Raw genomic sequence first — 25,941 nt, 5'->3', positions numbered from 1 at the left:
TTTCTTGTTTGAAACGTTTAAAGATTTCATGATCAAAACAATTAGTAAGCTGGAATGAAAGAGCCATTGTAAGTCATCAGTGACCATAAAAATAAAAAATATTAAAGTGAACCATAACCTGTAAAGAAATAACATTCTTACTAAGATAGATACAGTATCAGAAAGATAGACAATATTATCAGATAGATATTAGTTCAGTCATGAAAGTGAATCCTTTTTTTTTTTTTTTTTTTTGTAATGCAGGGTACTGAACCCAGAGCTTCACACCTACTAAGCATGAGATCTACCACTGAGCTACACCCAGTCCTGAAACATTTTGAGATATAATTTTTAAGACCTTTTACGTTTCCAGCTTATTTGACTCTCAGAATACAGCATAAAGAAAGAGCAAGATTGTCTCTCAGAAATTTAATTGTTGTTCCTTAAAAAATGCTCAGTGTTCCACTAGGCTTAGGAAGTGTCAGTTTAAAGAGAGTGATCATTTTGTGGCTCAGTGGTTGAGAGCCTCTGAGTTCCATTCCTGGTCCCCGCCCCGAAACAAAAAAAGATAGTGATCATTTTTCTTTATTGCAGAACCTCTGAGAAGCTACAGTATGCTGATGTGCCTTATGATTCTGCAAGAGAAATTAGAGAAGATGACATTTCTTGGTAAGAAAAATTCTGTAGGACTAATGGGAAATGCCAATGTTATAATAACGTTCGGATCTCTTTAATATCAAATTTCGATTTCTTGCTTCCAAATATGATCACAGAACTAAAATACCACTTGAATTCTGGAGAGATGCTATATATTAACACTGCATCTGTGTTTGGGGCAAAGAAATTCTCTCAGGCTTGGAGCCTACAGTGGAAGGGAGAGAAGAAACAGAACATAATAGCTTAAATATGATTGTAACTAGCGATCTTGAGAGACAGATTAGTTCTTCTGAAGCCATAAAGTGAGGTCACTGTGAGTGGGAGCACCCAGGGCCCTGCCTGAAGAACAGTGACCTTACCCTGCTCCCTTTAAACACCATCTTGAGCCAGTAGGGTAGGGAGTGAGGAGGGTTCAGGCTGGCTACCACCTGTCAGATTTACTGACAGGTGCTGGAATAACCACAGGTCAGAAAAACCTAAGTGCCACATGACATCCTGCCAAGTCAAACTGGGGGCTGGGGGTGTGTGGTCTGCATCAGGCTTCCATGACAAGTGCTGGAGAGGATGAGCCAGGCTCAGTGTTCTATCACAGCTGTCACTTACGGACGGTCCCTCCTTTGGCATGAGACTCAAAAATGAGAACACCTGCTAACTCCCGTTTCACCTAGAAGAAAAAGAAAGAACGTGGAAAGGCCAGGTTTGCGGGTTTTTGGGGAGAAGAACTTGTGCTCTTTATGGGCACAATGTTGATGGGCTCCTTATTTCTCTCCTGGCTGTATGTTACCTTGCCTGTTGCTAATCTCAGAACTACTTTCACTAGATTTGCAGCTAGGTTCTCAGAGACTATGGGAGAAATATTTACAGCTAGTTCATATGGGACAAGCTCCTTAGAAACTTCTTAAAACATCCCATATGCACAAACCTATCTTTTGCTTTGGGCAAAAAGGTGAGACATCTACAACATCCTATGCTTCTCTTGCTGTTGGTGGCTCTTTTCTGCATCACACAATAAGACATCACTGCAAACATGCTGAAAAAAAAGAGTCAGTCTTAAAGTTGAATCATTAAGCAAGTAGATTTATATTCCAAGATAGTCAAAATTCTAGGTTACTCCTAGCCAGCTAAAATTCCAATCTTTAAAAAAATTCCAAATTATGATTTCAATGATAGGTCTAGCTTCCTAAGAACCAGGTGACCTGTGACTTTTTTTCAAAGTGCTCAGGCACCTAGTGTTTGAAGAAACAGAGACCACCCACAATTTCTCAATTCCACCAAGACTGGAGAAGTCAGAACAGGGGCATGCTGGGTATCTGAAGCACAGGAAGGGAGAAGAGGTCTTTCCTTAATGAGGCTTATGGAACCTCTGTGGCCCGTCTCTACATATCCACAGGTTCCCCAGGTGAGGCTCCAGTCCTAGCAATGCATCTAACTTAAAGTCCCTCTGACCAGCTTGACTAACACACAACTTACTGTGGTAGAAAGATGAGATAAGGCTTTAATATGAAGGAGCTCTTCGTAGATAATCTCCAGGTCATCCATAGTCCTTTGGCCAGGTCTACAAAAAGAAAAACATTATCATTCAGACTTCAGCATGGAAATGATACTGCGGTCAGCAACATGCTCAGGGATGTCTCGACATAAGAAGATATTGGCAGAGGGGAGAGATCATGCCATTATAATTCTCAAAGGGATTTTGAAATGAACATGTCCTTTGAAGGAGAATCTGGGAGCAATCTGATGTGCACAGAACCCTTTCTCTTCTAATGGCAGAAAGAAGAGTCCATTGTCTCACATTGTAGTTGGCTAACTTGCCCTTGACTTTGCAGATGGTTGATCTGAAAAACTACTTTTCATTATCACATCAATCAATAGTGACAAACCTTGCCTCTTAACACTTGAAGTAATTGGTTCAATCAACTTGAAGTAGATCCAAATTCTTTGGGATCCTGTGTGATATTTTAGCTTAACTAAATAGTAATGCTAAAATAGTTTTGGGTTAGTAGTATGTTTCTTTCAGAGGACTGAAATAGAGGATGCATATAGACTCATCACTTTTTTAACCAAGCCCTAAGGAGGTAAGGGCATGAGATGAGAACGAGGCAAATAGCAGTGTCTGGGATTAGCAAGACAGGAAAAAGCGAAGTATGTCTCGACATTTCTCAAACTCTATTCCATGGATTACCTTTGTCCATAAGAGGTTAATTGACTTTTGTAAAGTTTTTTTTTTAATTCTAAAATTTATTATAAAACTAGTATCCAATAATATACCTTTAGGAAACAGGGTTTGGGGGTTTTACAGACCTTTTTGTCATGGGAAGACTGAGTGAATTCCTAATCACCTTTTGGGTCTGTAATTATTTTCGAGTCACTTATAGTGTTCAATTATAAAAATGATAAAAGATATATGATTAGTTAGTAATTTGGAATTTTTTTTTTTGTTCTCTGCAATATAAAGAATCCTGACTAAAATGTTTTTGAAACTTAAAAACAAATGAGTAATTTATTCTGGGAGTGCTAGGAAGTCAACTGAGAGACAATTTATACATTGATGGGCAGGCAGCATTTACTCTCAGCAAGTTGCTGTAGTCATCAGCATTACTTATTACATAGTCATCATCCTATTTTTTTGCATTTTGTCCTAAAATTACAGCAACTTATGGTATTCTTGTTTGTTTCTTTTTCTTTTTCTTTCTTTCTTTTTTTTTTTGTGCCAGCGATTGAACCCAGGGGCATTAACCACTGAGCCATATCTTCAGCCCTTTTTTGTATTTTATTTACAGACAGAGTCTTGCTACATTGATTAGGGCCTCACTAAATTGCTGAGGCTGGCTTTGAATTCACGATCCTCTTGCCTCAGCCTCCTGGGCTGCTGGGATTACAGGCATGTGCCACCATGCCTGAATAGTCAACGTTATTTTACACTAAACATTTTATTGTGATTGAGCTTCGGATGGCATTCCATCAGGATTACACTGTAATTTTAAAAAAATGTTTGGAGTCAAACAAACTCAGGGAAGGGTGGTATACTGAGCACAACACTGAATTTAGAATCTGAAGATCAAGTTCTAATCTCAGTGCCATCACTCACCAGCCACATGAGGTGAGAGCCTTAGTCCTATCTGAAAACTGGGGATAATTCCTTTCTGAGGGAAATGTAAGAGCTAAAGGAAGCATTGAGAGTGAAGGATATTATTTGTGTAAGTAAAAAAAAATCCATCAAAATTATATTAAAAACTCAAACACTTGCATAGGAAGTTAAACAAACTTATAAATAAAAAATGACATTTGGTGCAGCAAATTATATCTGGAACTTAGTCAATTATTAGAACAGTACTCTGAGCGATCAGAACTGAGTTGTCAGTATTCTAAAACAGTTAACTGGATTAAACAATTTTGCAACCATATTATCACACAGAAGGCCAACAGATCTGGTGGGGACCAGGGAGAGAATGAAAACTATGTAATTTACACGTTGCCTCCACAAGGACAGCTTTGATATGAATAAAGGAATATGATACCCTTCTCATAGAAGCAATGGAGGATCTATTTCTTAATCCTGGCTGCACAAAGACAGACATTAAATCCATGACCCGGAAGATGCCGGCAAGGGTCACCTCCTGCTAAGGATCACCAAGGAAGGACACAACTGCATACCAATCTAGTGCTTAGTGGTAGAACCCAGGAAGTATGGAACCAGAAAAGTATGGGACAGAAAAGCTGTGGCCACAGGGGCTCCAAAGGATCCAGGCCTTCTTGGCAAGAGGTCTAATCTACACTACTTGACTTAGACATGGGGATTTCAAAACTAGGACCCTTGGGGATTTAAAAGTCAATGGAGTCACCTCTGTCCATCTACTACCGTAGAGGTAGCTAACATGACAGACTCAGGTAGACGTAAGAGGATTATGGCTCTTCAGCACAAGGAGCAACCCTGCTGTTCTTGCTACTTGACATCAGCTGCAAATAGCATGGAACTCTCCTAAACGCTTGGCTAAAAGAGAAAACAGTCTCCAAGTCCCCCTTCTCACCTCCATAGGGTGGGCTGTGATGGAAGGAGGAGAAAAACCCAGCCAGGAAAAGAAAGGTTTGGAATTCAGCTTTAAAATCTTGATTGACTCAATGATGGAAGTTTGGAAGCAGATCTATGTGTTTGGAAGGAATGTTTATATAACATCAATATGAAATCCATATTACTCACTTAATGGTTCTTTTAAAAAGAGTAGTGTGTGTCTGCGATTTATATTTCTACTTCATCTAAGATTTAAAACATGATGAGGAACTGACAGATCCTCAATGCAATATACTAAAAGTTTCAGTGGTTCAAGGCTGATTTTGAGCTGTTCCAGTTAGTCTTAGGACCAAAGAGTTAGGGAAGAGAGGTAGCAATGGCAATATTTAAGGCATTTTTAAAACATATTCAGTTTGCCTGCTGCCCTGCATCCCCTGCTCTCTCCCTGCTTTCCTGAACATTCGTCCACCTCTCATACTGTGTTCTTTCCCCAAGGCTCTCTTCTACCTTCTCTCCCTGAGAAAAACTCCCAAGGCCAATCCACCAAATGAAGAAACTGATATCATTATCTCCAAATAGCCTTCTTCCTGAGTGCCAGTGGCTTCCTGTCCATGTCTTTCCAGATAACCCACAATACCTCCAAGCACAATCTATCCAGAAGTGTTCCTTCACCATTATGCCAGACTCTTTAAAGCCAGATCTTGATTTACTTTTTCAAACTTAGCTATCTCCCCTGACTTCATACTATCTCTGATAGCCATGGTCTCTGCTCCAGATGTTTGGGGCACCTTTCCATTCCTCAAAAACACTCTGCCTTCTCATGTCCAAGACTTTGTGCTCCTCTCAGGCTAGATATTTTTTTTCTGCATCCAGTCCAGCCCAGATGTCACTGCTCGTAGGTAACACCGACTTGCTGACCTCTGTTCTTCCACGGCACATAGCCCTACTACTACAGTAATTTGCAACATACCCTGATGAATTTTACTTGCTTAAATATTCCTAACTCTAGACTGATCTTGTGAATAGAGCAATATCGAAGGGCAAAGGGCAATGCATTAGAAGCAGAACTGGATTTGAGACTTAAATCATGAAACTTCTAGTCGCTCAATTGGTTGAATGCTTTTTTTCTGCATCTGTAAAATGGGAATACAAAACAGAATTATTGTGAAGGCCAAATCATTTAATGTACATGAAGCATTGTACACACGGGAAATAATAGCACCCAGGTGGGACAGCATTATTATCAGGGTAGGTGATCAGCATGGCTTATCAACTGAGTGAGCACTGGAGTTCTCACAATTCATGCTGAATTCAGGGGAGATGACAGCAATATCATGGACCAGTTCTTGTTTTGTGATCTGAGGGAAATGGGTGCTTATGCTTTGTTATCCTTCCCACTGAGGATTATGGCAGACCAGGTATCCATGGCACGACTCACTTTGAATAATGTCAGGCAAAAACTTTGAGTAATCCTCCCTTATCTGTGGTTTTGCTTTACATGGTTTCAGTTAACCTTCAATCAATGGAGGTCCAAAAATACTAAATAGAAAGTTCCAGAAATAAACTATTTATTAGTTTTAAATAACTTTTACTATAATAAAGTTATTATAATTGTTCTATTATTAGTTGCTGTTAATTTCTTACTATTCTTGATTTATAAACTAAACTTTATCACAGATATGTATGTATAAGAAAAAGGGGTCTATAGGGTCAGGTACTATCCACAGCATCAGGCATCCATGGAGTGTTCCTGTGGATAATCAAAATAACCTTGATTACTAACAGAGGGAGGAGATAGATTAAAAATGATGAGTTTCATCTCTTACTCTAAATTCCAGAAAATGATAGAAAAGGTATATTTTCCTCAGGAATATAGATTATTTTCATCCAATTGTTACCATCTTAGACCAGCTGAAGTTATTCAGTTATCTAAGTCAAGGTCATTGGGGGACTGGATGGAGCTGACCACCCAAGACCAACCGGCAGCATGTGTTGGGCAGGATTCTTTACTGGTCAGAGTTTTGGCTGCCATGAGAATGGTCTAATATAGAAAACAGGCAAGTACCACCAGCACCACACACCGCAAGTGAGGATTAGGCAGACGGGAAAGCTTTAGGAATTCTTGGCTAATAGAAAGCAGATAGGAGTAGAAGTCTGGGAAATGAGACCATAAGCATGGCAGCTCAGCACTTCCAGGAGGACCAGGGCAGGAATTAAACTGTGGCGCTGAGAAGACAAGGTCTGCGGCAACAAGCATAGGGGGCAGGAGCAGGGGTGTCATGGTGGCTCATCAAAAGGCTCCTCACCAGGTCGGCTGGGCATTGGTCCCTTGGAGCAGTGGACAGTGGCAGGGTTTACTGCTGGGAGAAAAATTGAGCCCTGTGCTCCTAGATGATGCCCAGGGAGGACTCTCAAGAGAGCCCTGGAGCCTGAGAGGCACAGAAGAGAACAAAGAACAGAGCAGATAAAACCCCAGGGCCCTTTGGGAGACACCAGGGAAGGAAGGGGACAGCAGCTCTCCCAGGAAGAAAGGGCGTGGAATGATTCCATTCCTGGGAAATCCTCTTTATTTTGGCAACTAGTGGGAAGAATGGAGGGTGGCTTCAGCCTGCCTGCACTTCACAGACCTCTCAGAAAGCAAAGACTTCTGGGAAACATCCTCACTCTAGGGTCTACTGCCTTCAGGGGAGGCTCTCTAGGGGGAGCAACAGATACATCTGCATAGGCACCTAGGCTGGGGGCTGTTCCACTCCTGGTCATCCATTTGTCAGTAACCAACCTGGACACATAACGACTTCTGCAGGGACCACAGCAGCCCTTTGAAATAGAATGGCATGACATCTAAACACAGGTCAGTCTCTGAGTCTTAAACAATATTCAAAATGAAAGAGAAAAAAGAAAAACCCAAGGACAATACAAAACTAGCCCTGTGGTCTGAAGTGACCAGTGGAACTACAGGGTGGGTCACTGCCATCTGGCAATCCACCCAGGTAGCAAAGAATTTTCTAATCCTGTCTACAGCAAATGTTTTACTGAGGTGAGAGAAGTCAGGGCTGCTAGGTGCAAAGAGGTATCCTTTAAAAATGAGTCTATTCACAATTCACAAAGCAGCAAAAGCATTCACGAGAAGCGTGCCGACAGCCAGGACTCTGTCCCTCAGGGGCCTCTTATGTGCCATTAGGATTGACAATTGATGTAAATCGCAGGGAAGAGACCAGATGGTGTGAAAGTCAGACTTGTCAACCTGTGGCCGATAAAGTGAGTCCCTCACCCTACCCAGGTGGATCTCAGGGTTTGCAGCAGCAGTAATAGCATCCAGCCCCACCTTTGCCAAGGCTGCCAGCTCAGGGCTGCTGTGCCATCTAGTGTCCCAGAGAAGACTTGCCTCTCAACTCTCGCTCTGGACAGAGGTTCTTCCCTCGATTCACCCACACCCCTCAAAGAGCCCCTAAAGCATCTACACCTGAGCATTTCCTACCACAGTCACTGAACAAAGCCACATTGAAAAAGTGAGTTCCAATGGGAAATGGTAGCATTAAGCACTTTTCATGCTTTGGTCTTTTCGGGGGTGACAGGGAAAGAATGGAGAAGAGATTCTACAAATCAGCCCCCAGCTTGTTCAAACAGTAATGAAAGGGTCCCAAGGACTGAAGGCAATTTGGCTTTCAAGAGGAAAGGGAGTAGGGGCTGGAGCAGGAGGAGATCACTCCCATGTACCTTCACAAGAGTAACCTACAAGGCTGGGGAAGTGAATTGACTGGCTGCTCTGAGTGGCAGCTGTTGAATGTACCTGGTCTTTACTTGTCCTTCTCCAGATGTCACAGGGAGAGATATTAGGCATCCCTGCTTCTTTACAAATCTGCGTGGTGCCACATTGATGTGGATTTGTAGGATCCTGCTGTGGAAAGGCCTAGTTTCTGCAGGGGATGCATTCTGGCAGCAATGTCTAGTTACAGACAAGATAATAAACGGGGCTGGATGGGGAAGCACTTTATACATTAAAGGATGGGAGGGCTCAGGTGATATTGGAAGCTGCTGGTAAATACCGTTTCATCAAGGAATTTATCAAGGTCAGAGACGGAGCTCCTCGGTTATTGGAATGTGGTTAAAATGAGGGATTCATCCAGCCACCAAGCAGCACATTGACATGGTCAGGGGTTAAATATGCAGGTGAGAAAGTAAATAACCCAATTCATGTAGATCTGTCACCTAGCAGGACCTAGTATATAGGGGAAATTCCCAGAGAAGTTAAGGTAATAAATGTCTACATAAGTCACAGTCATGTCAAAATAAAGAAAGAAAACTTTATTTACCTTTTGTGGGGGGAGGTTTTATTTTTGATGACAGGCTTTAACTCATCCCACCTGATTCTCCTACTTATCAGTCATTTCTTAAGTTTGGATCATTTTCTAAGACTTTTGAGACTTTCTAAGGATATCAACCTCTTCCATTTCCCTTAAAGGAAAGTTTGGTATGTAGCAAAGCATTTCCCCCCACTTTTCTTTACCTCCAAGGACTCTGCTTCTTAAGTGTCAGGAACATTCTAGGAACCTGGTGACTGAATACTGAAGTGGCCTGCCCAGTTGGGGCTGCTCAGCTCCCTGCCATATTGCCACCCCTCACCTTATCTTTAACTCAGAAAAGGACCCTGTAAATTTACTAGATGAAATTAGGTATTTTCTAGTTCTGACAGCAAAGCTTGTGTACATAGAGATTCTTTGTGAAAATAGAAGTCAACATAGTCTACAACTGTAGTCAAAGGCAAAAGCCTACAGATATTTATGAGAAATGAAGCCATCCGCATAGGACATGCATAGGGTTCTGTCATTCAGGGACTCTGAGCCTTGAGTATATTTTAGGATAATGGGATTTGATCATGTTTAGGAATTAAATATACCTAACATTCTTCTGTCAAAGTGTTTTATAAGGACACTCTAGAAATGTCATATGAAACTTTTTGAAAGATATAACTACAATTATTTTCCTTCCAAAAACCTAAGCAATAATTCGGGGTAAAAATGGGAGTTCATAACTCACTTGAATCAAAGTGTGAAATATGATATATCAAGAACTATGTAATGTTTTGAATAACCAACAATAAAATAAATAAATAAATAAATAAATAAATAAAATCAACACCCATAAAAAAAAAAACCTAAGCAATAAGTGGAGAAGAGAAAACAAATTTGGATGGTGTCATAGTACAGTTCACACCCTCCCTTTGGATGAGACACATGTGAAATACACTTGGAAATATTTTGAGGAGGTGGTATATGGATACATTATTACATTTTCTTTGTAGCCAATTCTTAGGGACAGATGGATTATCCATTTCTTTCTTTTTTTCATTTTTTTTTTCATTTCACTGCTTATTCAGTAAATCTACTATAAAGGACAAAGCTGAAGCAAACTTGCAGAGAAGAAAGAATATTGTCAGTAAAATAAAAATAGAAGAAGAGAGGAACTTAGTATCTACTAAGCTTAATCTCCTTTTCTGTACTCAGGGGTTGTAATTAGCCCTGCCTAGTTCATAGAATTATTTAGCGGTTCAAAAAGGTAATGGGTATGAGACCACTATATAAACCATATAGTGCTAGTCAAATATTAATTATGAAGTTTTGTTTGTGGTTCTGGCTAAAGGGTAAGTAAACTGACTCTTCCTGGGGCTCTGGGTTGTCAAAGGTTTCTATGGTACCTTAAAATTGTCTGGCAACTTCTCAAGAGGACTGTGAAGAGAAGCCAATAAATTATTCTAAGGTGGGTGCCAGATTTAGCAAATAAAAACATTGCATGAAATATATACGTAAAATTATTCATTGTTCACCTGAAACTCCAATTTAACTGGTGACATGAGTCAAAAAGCACTTCATTTCTAGAGAAACAATTTTGATGGTGGATTTTAAAACTTCAGACCCACATTCTTTTGGACCGTACATAGTTGAGCTCAGGGAACAAGAAAACAATAAATGAATTATAGACTCCAGAAGTATATAACTTCCCGAGGATAGGATAATCCTCATTATTATCATAACCCATTATTTATTAGTGGAACATCTGGGTCTTTCTCAAACTAAAAGACTTCTTTTTCTACAATAGATTGTATATAGCCCCATTCCATATGGTAATAACAGAATGAGTAGATGGTTTACTTATATTCCAGATCTGTGCAGTATTAATTTAATGAGATGAAGTTAGTTTGTAATAATTACTTTAAACTCAGATTAAATTCTTTTTCTTTCTTTCTTTCTTTCTTTTTTTTTTTTTTTTTGGTACTAGGGATTGAACCACTAAGCCACATCCTCAGCCTTTTTTTTTTTTTTTTAAATTGTTTTTTAGGTATAGATGGACACAACACAATGCCTTTATTTTTATGTGGTACTGAGGATCGAACCCGGGTCCTGCCAGTGCCAGGCGAGCACTCTACTGCTGTGCCACTATCCCAGCCCTCCTCAGCCCTTTTTTATATTTTATTTAGAGTCAAGATCTTGCTGAGTTTCTCAGGGCTTTGTTAAGCTGCTGAGGCTGGCTTTAAACTTGTAATTGATCCTCCTGCCTCAGCCTCCCAAGCTACTGGGATCACAGGCATACACCACTGCACCCAGCTAAAGTCAGATTTCTGTAATGTCTTTCTTCATCAGTGTTTGGAGCACAAACCCATGAGGTCATCCTGAATCCCTGTAGTACCATGGTAGGTGGCAATGCACAGGATCTGGAGTCAGATAGACCTGAGTCAAATCCTGAGTTCACCACTTTCTGCAAAACCACCAGGCAACTGACTTAACCTAAATCTCAGTTTCCTAATCTATAAAATGGGGGTTATATTAATTAACTACCTCATAGTTTTGTTATGGGAATTGAAGTAAATAATTGTTTAGCCCAGTGCTTAGCACTTGTGTGCTTAATAAATGTGGCCATGATTAAATACAGTTGTATTTGTGTTTCCACTTACAATTCCCTTGGAAAGTAAGGAGAGAGTAAGCAAGTATTATTAAATTCATTTTATAACTTAAGAGATTTGTAACCTGGAGATGTTGGATGAATTAATGGTAAATTGTTAAGAATAGAATTCTGGGCTCTTGTACTCAGTATTACTTTCAATTTATTTAGCAAGCTCTTGGATCAAATGCATGCATCTCAAATACTGTCATTAAATTCTCAAAATATAATTAATTTTAATCTCATAAAAAGATCTGTCTGTCTTTGGTCTTGGCCCCTCTAGTCCATTCTTCACAGGTAGCAGAGAAAGTGACCTACAGCAAATATGACCATGCCACACCTCCCTTTAAAAACTCTCCAGTGGTGCCCTAATGGCTATTAAATATCATCAAAGAGGACACGACAGATCCCTCTTAATCTTGCCTTGGCCTAACTGTCCAGGCGTGGACATTCCCTCAGTGGGAATCAGTTTCTTGTTCCCTGGAGGAACTTTTTCAGCTTTTTCTGTTCCTACCCACACCCCTGTGTTCCTGCCAGGCTAAGAGAGCTTTCTTCTGGAAGGAAGTACTCCAAAATAATATTGTTCACTCCTTTGAAGAAGAAACAGCTGGAGCATCAACCCAAACACCCAACCATCATAAAATGAATGCAATAAGGCACATTCAGAGGATTATTCTGCACCTACTTAAAACTCCCAGCCTGTAAACATATATACATTTAAGAAAGAGAGGCATCTCTAAGTGCAAAAGAGTTAGGAACCAAAAAATCACCAGAGGGACAGGCACTGCAATGCTAACGAGAGTTCTCTCTGAGACATATGATGGCAGGTGCTATTTATTCTTTTTTTACTCTTTTCAATAGTTTCTAAATTTTCTGCAATGAACAGATTGACTTTAACAATAAGAAGTCATGAAAAACTTGAGGTAATCTTAAAATGAACCCTAAGCTGAATGGGGAGTTGCTTCTGTCCTCCTTTCTCTTGTGAGTCTGAACCATACTGGCAGCAATCCAATGGCTGCTTTCCTGGGTATTGCAGACGTGAAGGGAGAGTGACAAACCTGCTTCTATAGGGGAGATGCAAATTCAGACCCAAGAAATGACCACTTAATGGAATCACTGATTCAGATAGATTCCACGAGCTCATTTCAGGCACAGCTATGGTTGCAGTAAAAACAAAGACCACACTTGCCACATAGTGAAGGGAAGGATTCCTAGTGCGTTTCCTAAGATGAGGTTCTTTCACTCATACTTGGCTTTATTTTTTTGGTGTTGCTGGGGATCGCCAACTAAGCTATATCCCCAGCCCCCATGCTTTACTTCTCATCTGACTAGCACTTGAGGATGGATTCTGTGGCTATGAGCGTTCTCTGGGTATATCCCAACAGAAATCAAAACCCTCGGCACCACTGATTTTAGGCGTGCTAATCTGCGATCCCCTGAGGAAATAAATCCCCCTATAATTACCAGGATTTCAAACTTCACACCTCCAAAAACAGTTTGGACAAATAAAAATCCTATTAAAACAAGTTCTGCTAATTAAGAGAAAATATGTAGCCCCTCAAGTGCCCCCTATAGGTGTGTGGAACGGTGGCAAGAATGGATGTAAACAAATGGATCAGCAACTTTTCCAGCTCCCCATGGTATTTTCTTGAGTCACTTGAGGCCATCTTAAATTGTTTCTTTTCAGCCTCATGCCCCATAGCGTGTGTTAGAAAAACATTAATTTATTACATGAAACAAATGAACAAGAATTTCTGAGTTTGGGGCCCATTGGGAAGATTCAGAACCTACAACAATTCTCTCATGTTACAACACCCTAAATTTCTTGTGTTATTTGTTCCTCTGCTCAGGTTCAACTACTTAAACTTCTAGGCTTCTAGGGAATTTCAGAATTGCAGAACTGGAATTAGATCAGGGAAATAGCATCTATTTTATTCTCTCCAACCCCTGCCCCCAAGTGAGTCTTAGACCATTCTAGACAGTGGAACATTATGTCTCACTTTACTTGGAGGAAGGAACTGGAAAACTTGCATGGAAAGAGCATTCTGTAGTCCTGAAGCCTCTTTGTATGCTTCTGGCCTCAAGTTTATAATGTTTTGTGTACCTGGTCACTCCACGTCTTTTTACCCATGGCTTAAAACACCTGCTCCAATGTAGCCCAAATGCACATTTCTGCTGGTAAGGGTCTCTATTGTATCTATTTGCTGTAGGGTAACCTCTTGTTTTTAGACTTACAAACAAAGCAAAATCAAAACAATAAGCTCCAAGGGCTCATTCAGTGCTTGATGGCCCTGTCTCAGAGCTGCAGCAACAGCACCGTCAAACTGTCACCGTTCAGTAGCACTTGCCCCCAGACGCCATCCAGGTCTGCACCTGCGCAACCAGGATGGCATTGTGAGTCACTCTGTCTGCCACCACATAAAAAGCTAATTTCACATTCAGAATGTATGTTTTTCTTTCAATACCAATAGCAACAAGAGTGTGCCAAAAAATTCCCCCTGAAGCTCTATTCTGTTTTTTAAACTACAGAACATTCTTTCATAGTTTGACAGTTAAAATGCTGCAGTTAATGTAATAAACAGAGAATTTTTCTAAGTAGCCTGTCAAAACAAGTGACACTTTTTTTTTTTTTTTTGGCTAGCGAGTCTCAGATTCAGAACAATAGGAAGTACCTTTCAAAGCAACATCTTCATTATACAATCAAATTCTCAAAGTAATCTTCTCATCAAAGAATATTGTGTTATTTCTTTCCTAGTAATTATCAGAGTTCTGCAACCTCTCTGGCAGTGGTGACTATTATAAGATGCAGCTGTGCTGAGTTAAAGAATTGAGGGTCTTGCCCCCGTCGACATGGAGCCAATGCATCTTCTGCCTCTCAATGACTTGGCACTTTGGGCACTAAGGACTCAACATTTCCAGGGCCTTTGAACATGCCCTGTTTCCAGAAGCAAACTTCTCAGCTGTCTCTTCAAGGACAGCAGTTATACTGGCAAGACTTGATCACCTAAGCTTATTTTCTTTCTACGTTAAAAAAAAAAAAAGTAGGGGGCTGGGGTTGTGGCTTTGCGGTAGAGCACTCGCCTAATGTGTGAGGCCCTGGGTTTGATCCTCAGCACCACATATAAATAAATAAAATAAAGGTATTGTGTCCATCTACAACTAAAAAAAATTTTTAAAAAAAGTTGTACCTCCTAAGATTACCAGCAGACCTAAAAAATAGTGTGTGCATATGCGTTTGCAGAGTTTGAATGTCAGTCTCACAAAATTAGATTTCTTATTTTTCACTTTACCATCTCTTGGGAGCTGTATTCCAGTAGAAAGAATATTTAAGAGTCAAAAGAAGAACGGCCAACCTAGTCCCAATGACTGCAAAATTAAAATAAAGCAAAGCAAAACTGTGAAGACAAGAAAAATCCCAAGTCTCCCCAAAATGAATCTGCCTCTTGGAATAATGGCGAAGCTGCAGTTTAACAGCCAATGCTACAGTGGGAGAGCTAAGCTTTGGAATGTAATTTTCTTTGAAGAATCTTTGGGCTGATAGGATTCATGCGATTGGATGCTGTCTGGAAAAGCAAGAAAGTTCACATCGTAGAGTCAGCCCTCAGTTAAGTGTTTGCTCCATCTGATTCTAATTTGGGAATGCCTCTCCCACTGGATTACAAACTCCCCAAAGTCAGGGACCATTGTATAATTACTATTATTTTTGCTTGTAATCTATTTGGTAGACAATCAAAGAATTGAATGGCATTTCTGCCTCCCTTGAAGCAAACAGGACTGAGGGAACATTAGCCAGGGCTGAGTATTCATTCATTCACTCACTCACTGTGCAAAGGATTGTCAATGGCTTACTTGGTGTAAGCCCAGAGTTGGGGATGCGATGGTTTTACTATTCCATACCAGGTTAAAATCCCCATCTCCAGTGTGTTGTATTAACACACACTATGTTTTCCTTTGTAGGACATAAGGCGGCTGTAATTAAATGATGGCTTCCAGGTCTTAAAATCTGTTTCCTGCACTTCACAGAGCTCAGGGAAGGAGAAGCAAACTTCTTGTTCTCTGGTTACCTTAATTAGCCTTAGCAACCTAGCGTAGTGTCTGGAACAAAGTAGGTATTCAATAAACACTGGTGAAAAACTAACTAAATCCAGTGAAATGAGATTTGTCTTTGCCTTTAAGAAACTCCGTTTATTGCAATGTTTCTCAACAGGACATTATTTTCAGGGTAGCTCCACTCTTTATTTGGGGCATCATCCCGTGTTTGGCACCTTTTTGGTCCCAGCCTTTGCCCAGTGAATGTCAGCACTGTGCCCACTCATGTACTTTGACAACCAAAACATCTTCACACATTCCCAAGTGCTGGGGAATGTCCTATTCCTACATCAGGACCACTGCATGATGGTGACTTGAAAAAAGGTGACAAAAAGGCAGAAAAGGGATGGATCCAGGAAATGATGAGGAAGGACAAGTGACAGACAGTGGGATCAGAGAGAGGAAAAGCAGTCTGCCAGGAGAGGAGGCAAGCTTTAGAATGGCATCCAAGCTCCCCAAGCCCTAGGGCATTCTCCTGTGTGTCCTGGGCCACCTGCCCTGCAATCCTTCAGGGTAGAAACAGCATAAATTGGTTGGGCAGGATTCTTGGACTCTACTCCTGTTAGGTCAGCAAAGCTCTGGCTTTTCTGTTTGACACTTTGGATTTTCCTGTTAAATTTTTTGTTTGAAGAAAGGGTTTTGAGGCTAAAAGAACTAAAAAACCATGGTTCTAGAGTTAAGGATGCTGGTACTAACTGGGAGGAGGGAAGGCCTTTGAAACACACAGTGTGGGAGATTAAGACCCAAGAGAAAGTTTTGACAAAAGGGACATGGTGTGACAAAAATGAAATGTGTTGAAAAGCCTCTGCAGCACTGAGGATGGGCAAGTGAAAGGGAAGGCATCCTGGGGACAGGAAACAAAGCTGCACTCGGAGAGGCGACTGTGAGTTGGTCTGAGGGGTAGGCATGGGGGAAGTTGGTCTGAGGGACAACTCTCTCTTGGAAAGTGCCCAGTGGACACACCAGACATGTAAAGTTTAAGGCTCTTGTCGGGACCTGATAATAAATGAAGGTTGGCCAAGCCAGTGACTCAGAGTTGACATCCACAGGCGGTTGGCCCTGGTTGCAGGGTGGAGGGCAATTTCATTTCCAACAGAAATCATAAGCCTATGTGTGGCATTTCAGAGCCGAGTGCTAAGCTGTCCGCGTTGCACAGGTTTCCCTGAGGATCTGACGGGTATAGGCTTCTTTGTCTGCCCCGTAGCATCCAACAGAATGAGCTTTTTTGATTAAATATTTCAAAGACCTCAGCTTTGGCTGGTGGGCAGCTATTGAAGGTAAGGCAGTTTCCCGGTTGAGATGGGAGAGGCTGCCTCAGTGGCTGGCTGGAGGCCTTGGAGAGGCTAAGGGGACAGTCCTTTTATAAGAACATATAGTGGGGCTGGGGTCGTGGCTCAGTGGTAGAGCGCTCGCCTAGCACGTGCGAGGCCCTGGGTTGGATCCTCAGCACCACATAACAATAAATAAATAAAGACATGTGTCCAACTAAAAAATAAATCAGTAAATATTAAAAAAAAGAACATATAGTGCGAGTTGGGGTGAAGCTGGGTGCTGAATGAATGAGTCCACGCATGAGCATGGGGGTCAGAGTTCCGATGACCTCTGTCCTTTGGCACCAGGAAGAAAGGGGCTGCCGCCCTCTGGCACAGAAGCAGCAGTTTCTGTTTGCAATTAGCCAAAGGTCATCTACTATGGGGGCTCAGTTTTGACAGCCTGAATTAATTGCTGAAGATTTCTATAGTTTTAACTCATATGCATGGAAACGGAGTTATACAGCCTCAAAAGAAAAACAGAAAATAAAACAAAGAGAAACTCTGTGTCTCCTCTTCAGTATCTGGCCTTCGCCCCAGGGGTAGGCCAGGGCTTTTGAAATCTACCTGGCTTCCCGCCCCAGGTGCGCTGCACACTGGCCAGCCCTGGAGGGCCCAGGCTGCTCTCACTCACGGTTTGCGCAGGATCATCCTCATGTGGGCATCGGGGCCCATCTGCGACAGTAGCAGCATGGTGTCCTGGAGCTCCTCGTCACACTCCTTCTTCTCCTCTTCAGTAGGCAAAGGGGCATCCTCATGCTCGTCATCCAGAAATCGGTAAAATAAATATTTGTCTTGGAAATGGTGTTCCTGGTCCACTGCGGGAAACATGGAGGCCAGTATTAGCCGTGGCACAGAGCTGTCGGCAGCCTGTTCACCAGAGCAGACGGGTGGTGTCCAGCAGGAGAGCCAAGTGGCAGCTGAGCTGGACACTCCGCACCCTCGGCACCGGCCTTGCCCAGGCCGTGCAACTGCAGACATGACCTCCTGGTTGCAGTCATGCACACCAGAACCCTCCCCACCCATCCTCTCCTGGGCCTCCGTGGGACTCCCTCTGAGAACCTGCCAACTTTTCTGAGATGAGCACTTTGACCTGCAAAAATTGCCTTGGTGACATTTTGTAGAACACGGGACATATGTCCCGAAGAGGAAAATAACCACTGCCAGATCATGCCCTAGAATGTTTTCTGAAAGCAGACTTAACAAGAAAAACTCCTTTGTCAGATCAGAATTTATAGTTTTCTTTCTATACTATTTATAAACATTTCTGTCAACACTTTGAAAATCAGAAGAAAATTAATTGAGTTATTGTTTGAACAAAACTAGCCAGACCAAGCTCCTAGAAGGATTTTGTGATAATTTTCTTCCAGTTCTGATTTTTCAAGGTTCCCTACCCAGTGCATGCTGGGTGGTTGCTCTCCCACAGATCTACACCCCCAACCTGCCTCTTGTTCTTGTAAACAACAGGATTTAGATCTCTGTAGGACAAAGACAGTAAACTTGGCTCAGCATCCCTCATCTAAATAGCTGAAGCCTTTAGCTTCTTTTCAGGATGAGCAGCAATAGGGTCAAAAGATAAAGAGAAATGGTTGACCCTTGCTGCTCCAGGTGATCAGCTTCAACTTGGTGCATGTTGGAAATGCTGGAAATGCAGATGTTTGGGATCCATCTCAGGCCTGCAAATTCAGAATCTGTCCCAGGTGATAGGTATGCACATTAAAGCATGATAAACACTGGAAAAACCATCATTAGGTTCCCAGCTGTTGGTAAATGAAATGGAGGATTTAAAAATAAACAAGGAGAGAAATGAATTACAGTAAATGGGGTAGAGAGAGAGGATGGGAGGGGAGGGGAGGGGGGATAGTAGAGGATAGGAAAGGTAGCAGAATACAACAGTTACTAATAGGGCATTATGTAATCACGATGTAATTCTGCAATCTGTATTTGGGGTAAAAATGGCAGTTCATAACCCACTTGAATCTAATGTATGAAATATGATATGTCAAGAGCTTTGTAATGTTGTGAACAACCAATAAAAAAATAAATAAATATTTTATCTGTTTGGAAAAGTGGTCTTAAACAAATGGCATGAGCAGTTCAGTCACAGTTACCAAGGATCACAACTTCAGAGCACATTCCTGATTTTACATAAGGTCATCTGTGGATATATATAAATCGACTCTCCCAGACAGCAGCACAGTTAAAAGGCAACTTCTGAGTTCATTACTGCTTTCATGTCATCAGCCCAGTCACACATTTCATTGTTCTTCATTCTGCCCCTGTATCAGGATTGCGATGCAATGCTCAGAGTATAATCACACTATCAATGAACTGTGAATGCAAACTAATAAACATAATTGGAACTGATGCACTCGGGTTGCAATTTCATTTTCCTTTCCTTCGTTCTCTGAAGTTAGGAAGGTACAATGGTGGAACACAGCAATCAATAGCTTCCACTCGCTGCATTTGTATTGCTAAATGAAGATGCTAGCTCCGTGGTCCCTAAGGGCATCATAATTCTTTCTTGCCCATTGGGAGTTCTGCAACAGCTTGCCCAGGGAAATGCACTTAGCATTTCTTAAGGGTTTTCCAGGGACTGGGGCTTGTCTTACCATGGTTGAGGACACCGTCTTCTAATAGGACTTGCCACATGCCAACAGCTTGAGTCCGGGAGTGAACACAAGGAGTCTGTTGCATCATCCAGTCCACCAGCTCGGTTCCCACACAGCATTGTCTAGAGGAGACGGGAGACAGAAGCTGGAGATGGCTTTCGAGAGAAGTACCTCCCAAAGAGCAGAGTGCTCTTACCCTCACAGGTCTCCTGGCAAACAAAGCACCACACAGTGTAGCCTCAGGTTCTCAAAGACAGAACCCAATATAACCACTCATCTCATGGGAGAGTCTTCGAAGCCAGGTTGTCTAAATAAAAGCATTATAGTGTGCAGCACCAGCGGAGACCACAGGGCCTCTGGAGGGGGAGCATAAGCCGGTGAGCTCATCACAGGAACAGAAACTTGGTCATTATAAGTTGGAAAAATTTCAGAGTACGATGAAGGCAAAACATAGCACTGGCTCCCTTCACCTGAGCCTTGTGGGGAACGAGTTAATGTTTGCGAGGCGCTTGGAGGTGCTCTATGAACGGCACTGTATAAGTGCAAAATTATAAAGCACTTTATATTTTCAAGTAATACTACTGATCTTCCTCTGGAGGGGTGTTGGGAGAAACAAACAATTAGCAATGCAAATCTCTCTGAAAAAAGGTCTGTGTAATGAGCATTAGCACTTCTACAGCAGAATCTGTCATTTAGGAACACTACATCCTCCCTGGCTTTCTGTATGTTCAAACATTTCTTGCTAAAATGCTCCTCTGTGAAGAGTTGGTGTGGATGGGCAAACTCTCTATTAGTTAGGAAATATGTAATTATACATACCTACATTAGGAAATACTGAAACCTTTTGGGGATGAGAGGGTAGGGCAGGTGTTCATGGTATGATGGTTCAGAGGAGAAAATAGAATCCCCAAGTCCTAGGGAAGGATCCCAAGGGACAGTAGAACGTGCAGGAAGTCACAGAGCAGCTGGCTGCCTGAAGCTGGGACTAAGCCATGGATGGCCTCCCCTCCCAAGCTAAGCTTGGTCCTTCCTCTGGGCATGAGCTGGCACAGGGTCAAGCCCAGAGAGCTCCCCTCTAGTTTAAACTGAAGGAGCCACTTTGGGAAGAATCTTTAAATTTTTTTTTATTTGTTCTATTTAGATAGACATGACAGTAGAGTGTACTTTGACATATCGTACATTCGTGGAGTATAACTTCCCACTTTTTTGGTTGTACATGATGTAGAGTTTCACTGATTGTGTATTCATATATGAACATAAAAAAGTTACGTTTGGTTCATTCTAATGTCTTTCCTGTTCCCACCTCTCTCCCTTCCCTTCATTCTCCTTTGTCTAATTCAATGAACTTCTATTGGGAAGAGTCTTGAACTTGGAGAAGATAATGATATACAGCACCAGGTCTGCTACTCATTAGCTATATGGCTTTGGCCAGATTTCTGGTTCTCAGTTAGTTTCCTTATCTGTAAAAGAAAGAAGGAGCAGAAGATGACCTGTGAGGCCTTCTTCAGTTCCCATATTATAGGATTTCTGGAACCTACCAGAGCTCCTGGGGTGCCCTGACTTGGGACTGACCTTGACGTACACGGGCTTCATAGGGAGGATGTCTGAGAAGCTTGTGCGATTTCCAGGGCTGCTGTTACTACAGTCTATAGGAGAGATTCAGGGGACCAAGAGGTACCCAGTTCCTATTGGTTCCCAACCAAACATGCCACCTGTCAAAATATTCCTCTTATAGTTGGAGTCTTACAAAAGTATAAAAAATCCATTTCATTTGGCTTTTCATTCAATGATTGCTTTTATTGAAAAGAGCAACATGGAATGGAGATCATCCCAGGGCATCTGGATCCTTATAAGGGATACAGAATCTTGCTGTCAGAATAGGGGACAAAGACACACAGCTGTGCCATTTGTAACTGATGGAGTCGCTGGGTATGCTTTTCATTAATGATCCCTTGCCACTTCAGAATGGATGGCAGATCTCCAGCACTATTAATTTTGCTCTTGTAACATATTCACACCAAATCATTGGGGGGTGGATGTGCAATATTACATCTGGAGAGGCTTCAGCCCCCTAATACTGCAGCATTAATATAACGGAGTGAAGACTAGAGGGAGAGAGGGAAAGGAGCTCAGAAGTACAAGATCCAGGACAAGGAACTCAAACTGAATAGTAGGAAAAAGAAATCATGCCTCTGGCTTCCAGGGGAGTTCCCTGGTCATTACTGACAGATCATCAGTTTGTGTCATAGGGTGTGGAACAGGCCTAACACCTATATTTCAGGAGTTTCAACTCTTACTGCTATGGAGCAAGAGGAGATTATGGTTTCTGACTTCTAGTTTCCATTATTTGTCACCAAACATGACATAGTTAATGGAATTTCCCTAACACAAGTCAATATTTGGGAAAGCATAATCATATCGTAAAGAAAAATAATAAAAACTTTAAAGGAAAAAGATCCTTTAGCCTCGTGAAAGTTTGAGATCTACCTAATGAGTTAAAAAAAGTCAAACCCCAGGGACATTAGACAGATAATTTTTTTTTTAACTTTCACTTTTCTTTAAAATTATAGCAGTGTATAGGAGCCACAGATTCCAAAAAGAATCAGCTTCCAGGGTTAGAGAACAAGACTTGCAAATGGAATCATCCCAAATAGCAGCTATAGTAAAAACCAGAAAAGGTCCTAGATGATCAGTCTGTCCTGAGACATGGAATGCCCCCTAAGAAGAAGGTGCAACACAACACTGAGGTACTTTTCAAATCTCATTTGATTTCCAAAATTCTTTCAAGAAGAAGCCAGCCTAAAATGTGACATACTGTCAACTTTGATCTTATAACACATTCACACCAAATGCAAGCAGAAAAATGTTAGTTTGCATGGTGGATAGAAATGAAGATCCAAAGAGTAAAGATTTGAAATGTTTTCCCATTCCTGTCCTTGAAAGAGTCTGGAACTTGAGGTGCATGTATGTGGTAGGTTTGTTACAGTGTCAAGCAGGTACAATTTTATAGGTTCTATTGTGGTTGGTTGTCACTCTAAAGATACACATCCATGGTACCTTTAAAATTTATATTTCAGATTTTCACTGTGTCCTGTGAATTTGGTTCATATGAATCAAAGGGGTTTTGACTCATGCAAAGGTTAAGGGGTTCTGAAGTCATGTCTAGGCTAAATGGGAAAGAGCCTGACTGATTCAGCCGAAAAAGGACTGTGGCTGAACCATGGAGAGAAGGCGTATATGCCATATGTGGGCCATTCTATTTCCTAACATTCATTGAACTGATACCATAAAAAGTAAGAGGAGTGAATTCTTAGTTGGCCTACTATGGTTCGATCATCAGAAAAGTTTCAACTAACCACAGACCTTCAGTTTTCTTTATCTTTCTCATTTCTTGACTCCACTGAGAGTTCTAATGAGGAATCCTTATTCTGATGATAAAAATGGTAGAGTGATGTATCTTACTTATACATACATTAGAATGAAATCTTTACAAAATTTGTATTTGTTCTTTTTAGTTATATATGACAGTAGAGTGTATTTTGACATATCATACATACATGGAATACAACTTCCCATTCTTATGGTTGAACATGATATGGAGTTTCACTGGTTATGCATTCATATATGAACATAGGAAAGTTGTGTCCAATTCATAGAATGAAGTCTTACATCGGAAAATAAGTTCCTTTAAGGGCTTGGGATATTTTGTTCACTGTTGCCTCCTTAGGGCTTAGAATGCAATAGTCTCTTCCTCAGGAGGTGCCTAATAAACTTGTGGGATGAATGAATAAACAGATCACTAATTCTGAAAATGAACTTTCAATCCTGGGTCTGCTACTCACTAGACTTGTGACTTGGACAAGGAAATTATTTAATTTCTTTGAGCTGACTCTGTTTTATCATCTGAAATATGGCTGCATAGCAGTGTTGTAGTGAGGATGATATGAGATATCACAGAAAGGGGCCTGTGTAGATCTTTGAGGATAAACATGTACTCAGTGAATGTTAGCTGAACGTGACCTAAATTTAATAGGTTTCTAAAAAGACCATAGCAAAGAGAAATGCAAAAATTTTCTTCTCATTGTCCATCAACATCCAAGCAAATTAGTTAAGGAGGAACTGTGTGGAATATTAAAGATAATTTAACACCCATCATTCAGTAGTGATTCAAGACAAATTTAGACCGATGAGGACTTAGAGGCATTGTAAGTGGGTATCCCTGGATGGAAAACTGGGAGAGGCCTATTTGTTTCAATTTTACTAGACATGAATCTGAGGGGCCATGACCTTTATACTTAGCACACTTACCTGTATGTCTTGAGGTGGTATTTCCTATCTCTTATCATGTGAGGGGCTCGAGAGAGAATGGCATTTCGTAAAATTTTTCCAGCCCTGAGGATCTTCTCTGAAGGAACCTGGATTTTAATGAAGTAGAAGGAGGGGAGGATAAAGAAGGAGAGTTTATAGAAGGAAAACAAACTGGCTGAATCCTTAAATCACTTTATAATTGGAGTCTGGTAGAAAAACATAACCCACTCATACATATTTACATTGTTCACTGTGACATGTCACTGTGTTATGCTGAGAACTGAGATGCACTGAATATTTATTGTCTCAAAAACGGATCAGAGGTTTCTTGATGTGATGCTCTGACATGTGGACCACCTCCAGTGGTCCTTAAGAAGCGAGCTCGGACGGCTCATCAACCCACCTACATCCCATTACCTTGGTAATGGTGTTAGCAGGACGAAGAGGAACGTGAGGTTCAATGAGAGGTGTCTGAAAAATAAAATGTCAAAGCAAAAGAAAATTAAACAAAAAGTTCAGTAAGGAAAATTATGGGTTGGGGGATAATAAGAAATATCAGGTTTTTTTTTTATAAAACTCAAAATAGAATTTAAAAAAAGCAAGAGATAAAAGCTGCCTAAAGAACTTGAATGCATTGGCATTCAAAGGGCAAAATTAGACCATTCAATTTGCCAACATTTAAATATAAATTATTAAAATGAAAAAAAAAACAAACAGGAATGATTAGATGTTTGTAGGCTTAATGAGAAGGGAATAAATATCCACTCAAAGCATACCAAACATCAGAGCAGGGAAAAGCAAAACAAGATATACATAAACAGAGATTAAAGTGACCTCTCTCAGGGGATGGCAATAAAGTACTGATCTGGGATGGAAATGAGCTATTTCATTCTCTTGCATGTAGTTAAGATTCTTTTTCAGTGATTTTTATTTGTAGAAAATAAGTTTTAATTTTCAAATGTGGCTCCTTGGTAGTTCTACACCCCCATCTCCCATAGCCCACTGAGGCAGACAGAGTACTTCTCCTTCCTTCACAGGAATCATGCAGGTTTCAGGATTCCATGACTGTCCGAACAACTCTAGGGCTGCAGGAAGCTCTTGTTATTATCTGCATTCTTCAGATGGAGATGCTGAATTTGAATCCTGGTCAATTTCTTACCAGTTAGCTATACAATTGAGCCCCCCCCCCCCAATCTCACCCAAACTCCTTTGCTTTTTCTGTGAAATATCTGGTAATGGCATTTCCAAATGGGAGAAAGATACCTTTAGTGAAAGGAGGTGGAAGAATCACCAGTACAACACTGTTTACCACTTTAGAAGGTAAGATAGCTGTTCACTTCTTACGAGATTTTGGTAGAAAGAACCAGGGCCCCCCAAAGAACCATGACCCCAAAGATGGTCATGTCCTTAGCCCCAGAACCTATGAATGTTAGGTTATATGGCAAAAGGGACACTACAAGTGTGATTAAGTTAAGGATCAAAATAGGGAGACTGCCCTGGTGTTTCAGGGGAGCTGAATGTAATCATAAGGGTGTTTGAAGACAGAAGAAGGAGGCAGAAGAGTCAGAACCAGAGAGAGCAGGGTAGGGAGGAGTTGGCTCCCCTTGGTGAGCTTTGAAGACAGAAGAGGCCAAGAGCCAAGAAATGTAGCAGCCTCTAGAGGACAGAACAGCCACGCCGACTTCCCTGTGAGCCTCCAGAAGGAACAGAGTCTGCTGCCATCTTGATTTTTGCCCAGTGAGACCCACTTCAGACTTCTGAACTCAGGCATGATTAGGTTGTTAATTTGTGTTATTTCTATACACTCAATCTGTGGTAATTTGTTATAGCAGTCACAGAAAACTAATATTATACTTTATATTATAATTATTTTAGTATAAAGTATTATTAAAGCCCCTGACTCTTTGCAAATAGAAGCCATTTACAGTGAAAATAAACTGGTAGTTTTCCCTCTGCCCCTAAGTTTAAAAATATAGTCAATGGGGGAAATTAAGGCCAATATTAGTTTAAAACAATGCATGAACCTAAATATGAATATACA

The 25,941-nt window shown here is 41.1% G+C and overlaps 1 protein-coding gene across 15 annotated transcripts in view; it reads right to left on the bottom strand.

The window, feature by feature from the left end:
* Positions 1-25,941, bottom strand: part of Rapgef4 (Rap guanine nucleotide exchange factor 4) — a 283,143-nt gene that overhangs the window by 61,815 nt on the left and 195,387 nt on the right. For 9 of the 15 annotated variants that reach the window (XM_005324601.5, XM_078017601.1, XM_078017602.1 and 6 more), the window contains 6 exons: positions 24,318-24,371; positions 23,901-24,007; positions 19,593-19,714; positions 17,615-17,798; positions 2,107-2,191; positions 1,240-1,300 (listed from right to left, as the gene is read on the bottom strand). In XM_005324601.5, the coding sequence (XP_005324658.2) occupies positions 1,240-1,300; positions 2,107-2,191; positions 17,615-17,798; positions 19,593-19,714; positions 23,901-24,007; positions 24,318-24,371 (613 nt within the window). Of the gene's footprint in view, positions 1-1,239; positions 1,301-2,106; positions 2,192-17,610; positions 17,799-19,592; positions 19,715-23,900; positions 24,008-24,142; positions 24,288-24,317; positions 24,372-25,163; positions 25,846-25,941 lie in introns of those variants that run through there. The other 6 variants (XM_078017600.1, XM_078017607.1, XM_078017612.1 and 3 more) reach the window with 4 other exon arrangements.

Source organism: Ictidomys tridecemlineatus, chromosome 7 (assembly GCF_052094955.1).
Source record: "Ictidomys tridecemlineatus isolate mIctTri1 chromosome 7, mIctTri1.hap1, whole genome shotgun sequence".
NCBI classification, from domain to species: domain Eukaryota; kingdom Metazoa; phylum Chordata; class Mammalia; order Rodentia; family Sciuridae; genus Ictidomys; species Ictidomys tridecemlineatus.
This window is presented reverse-complemented; position numbering and strand designations above follow the sequence as displayed.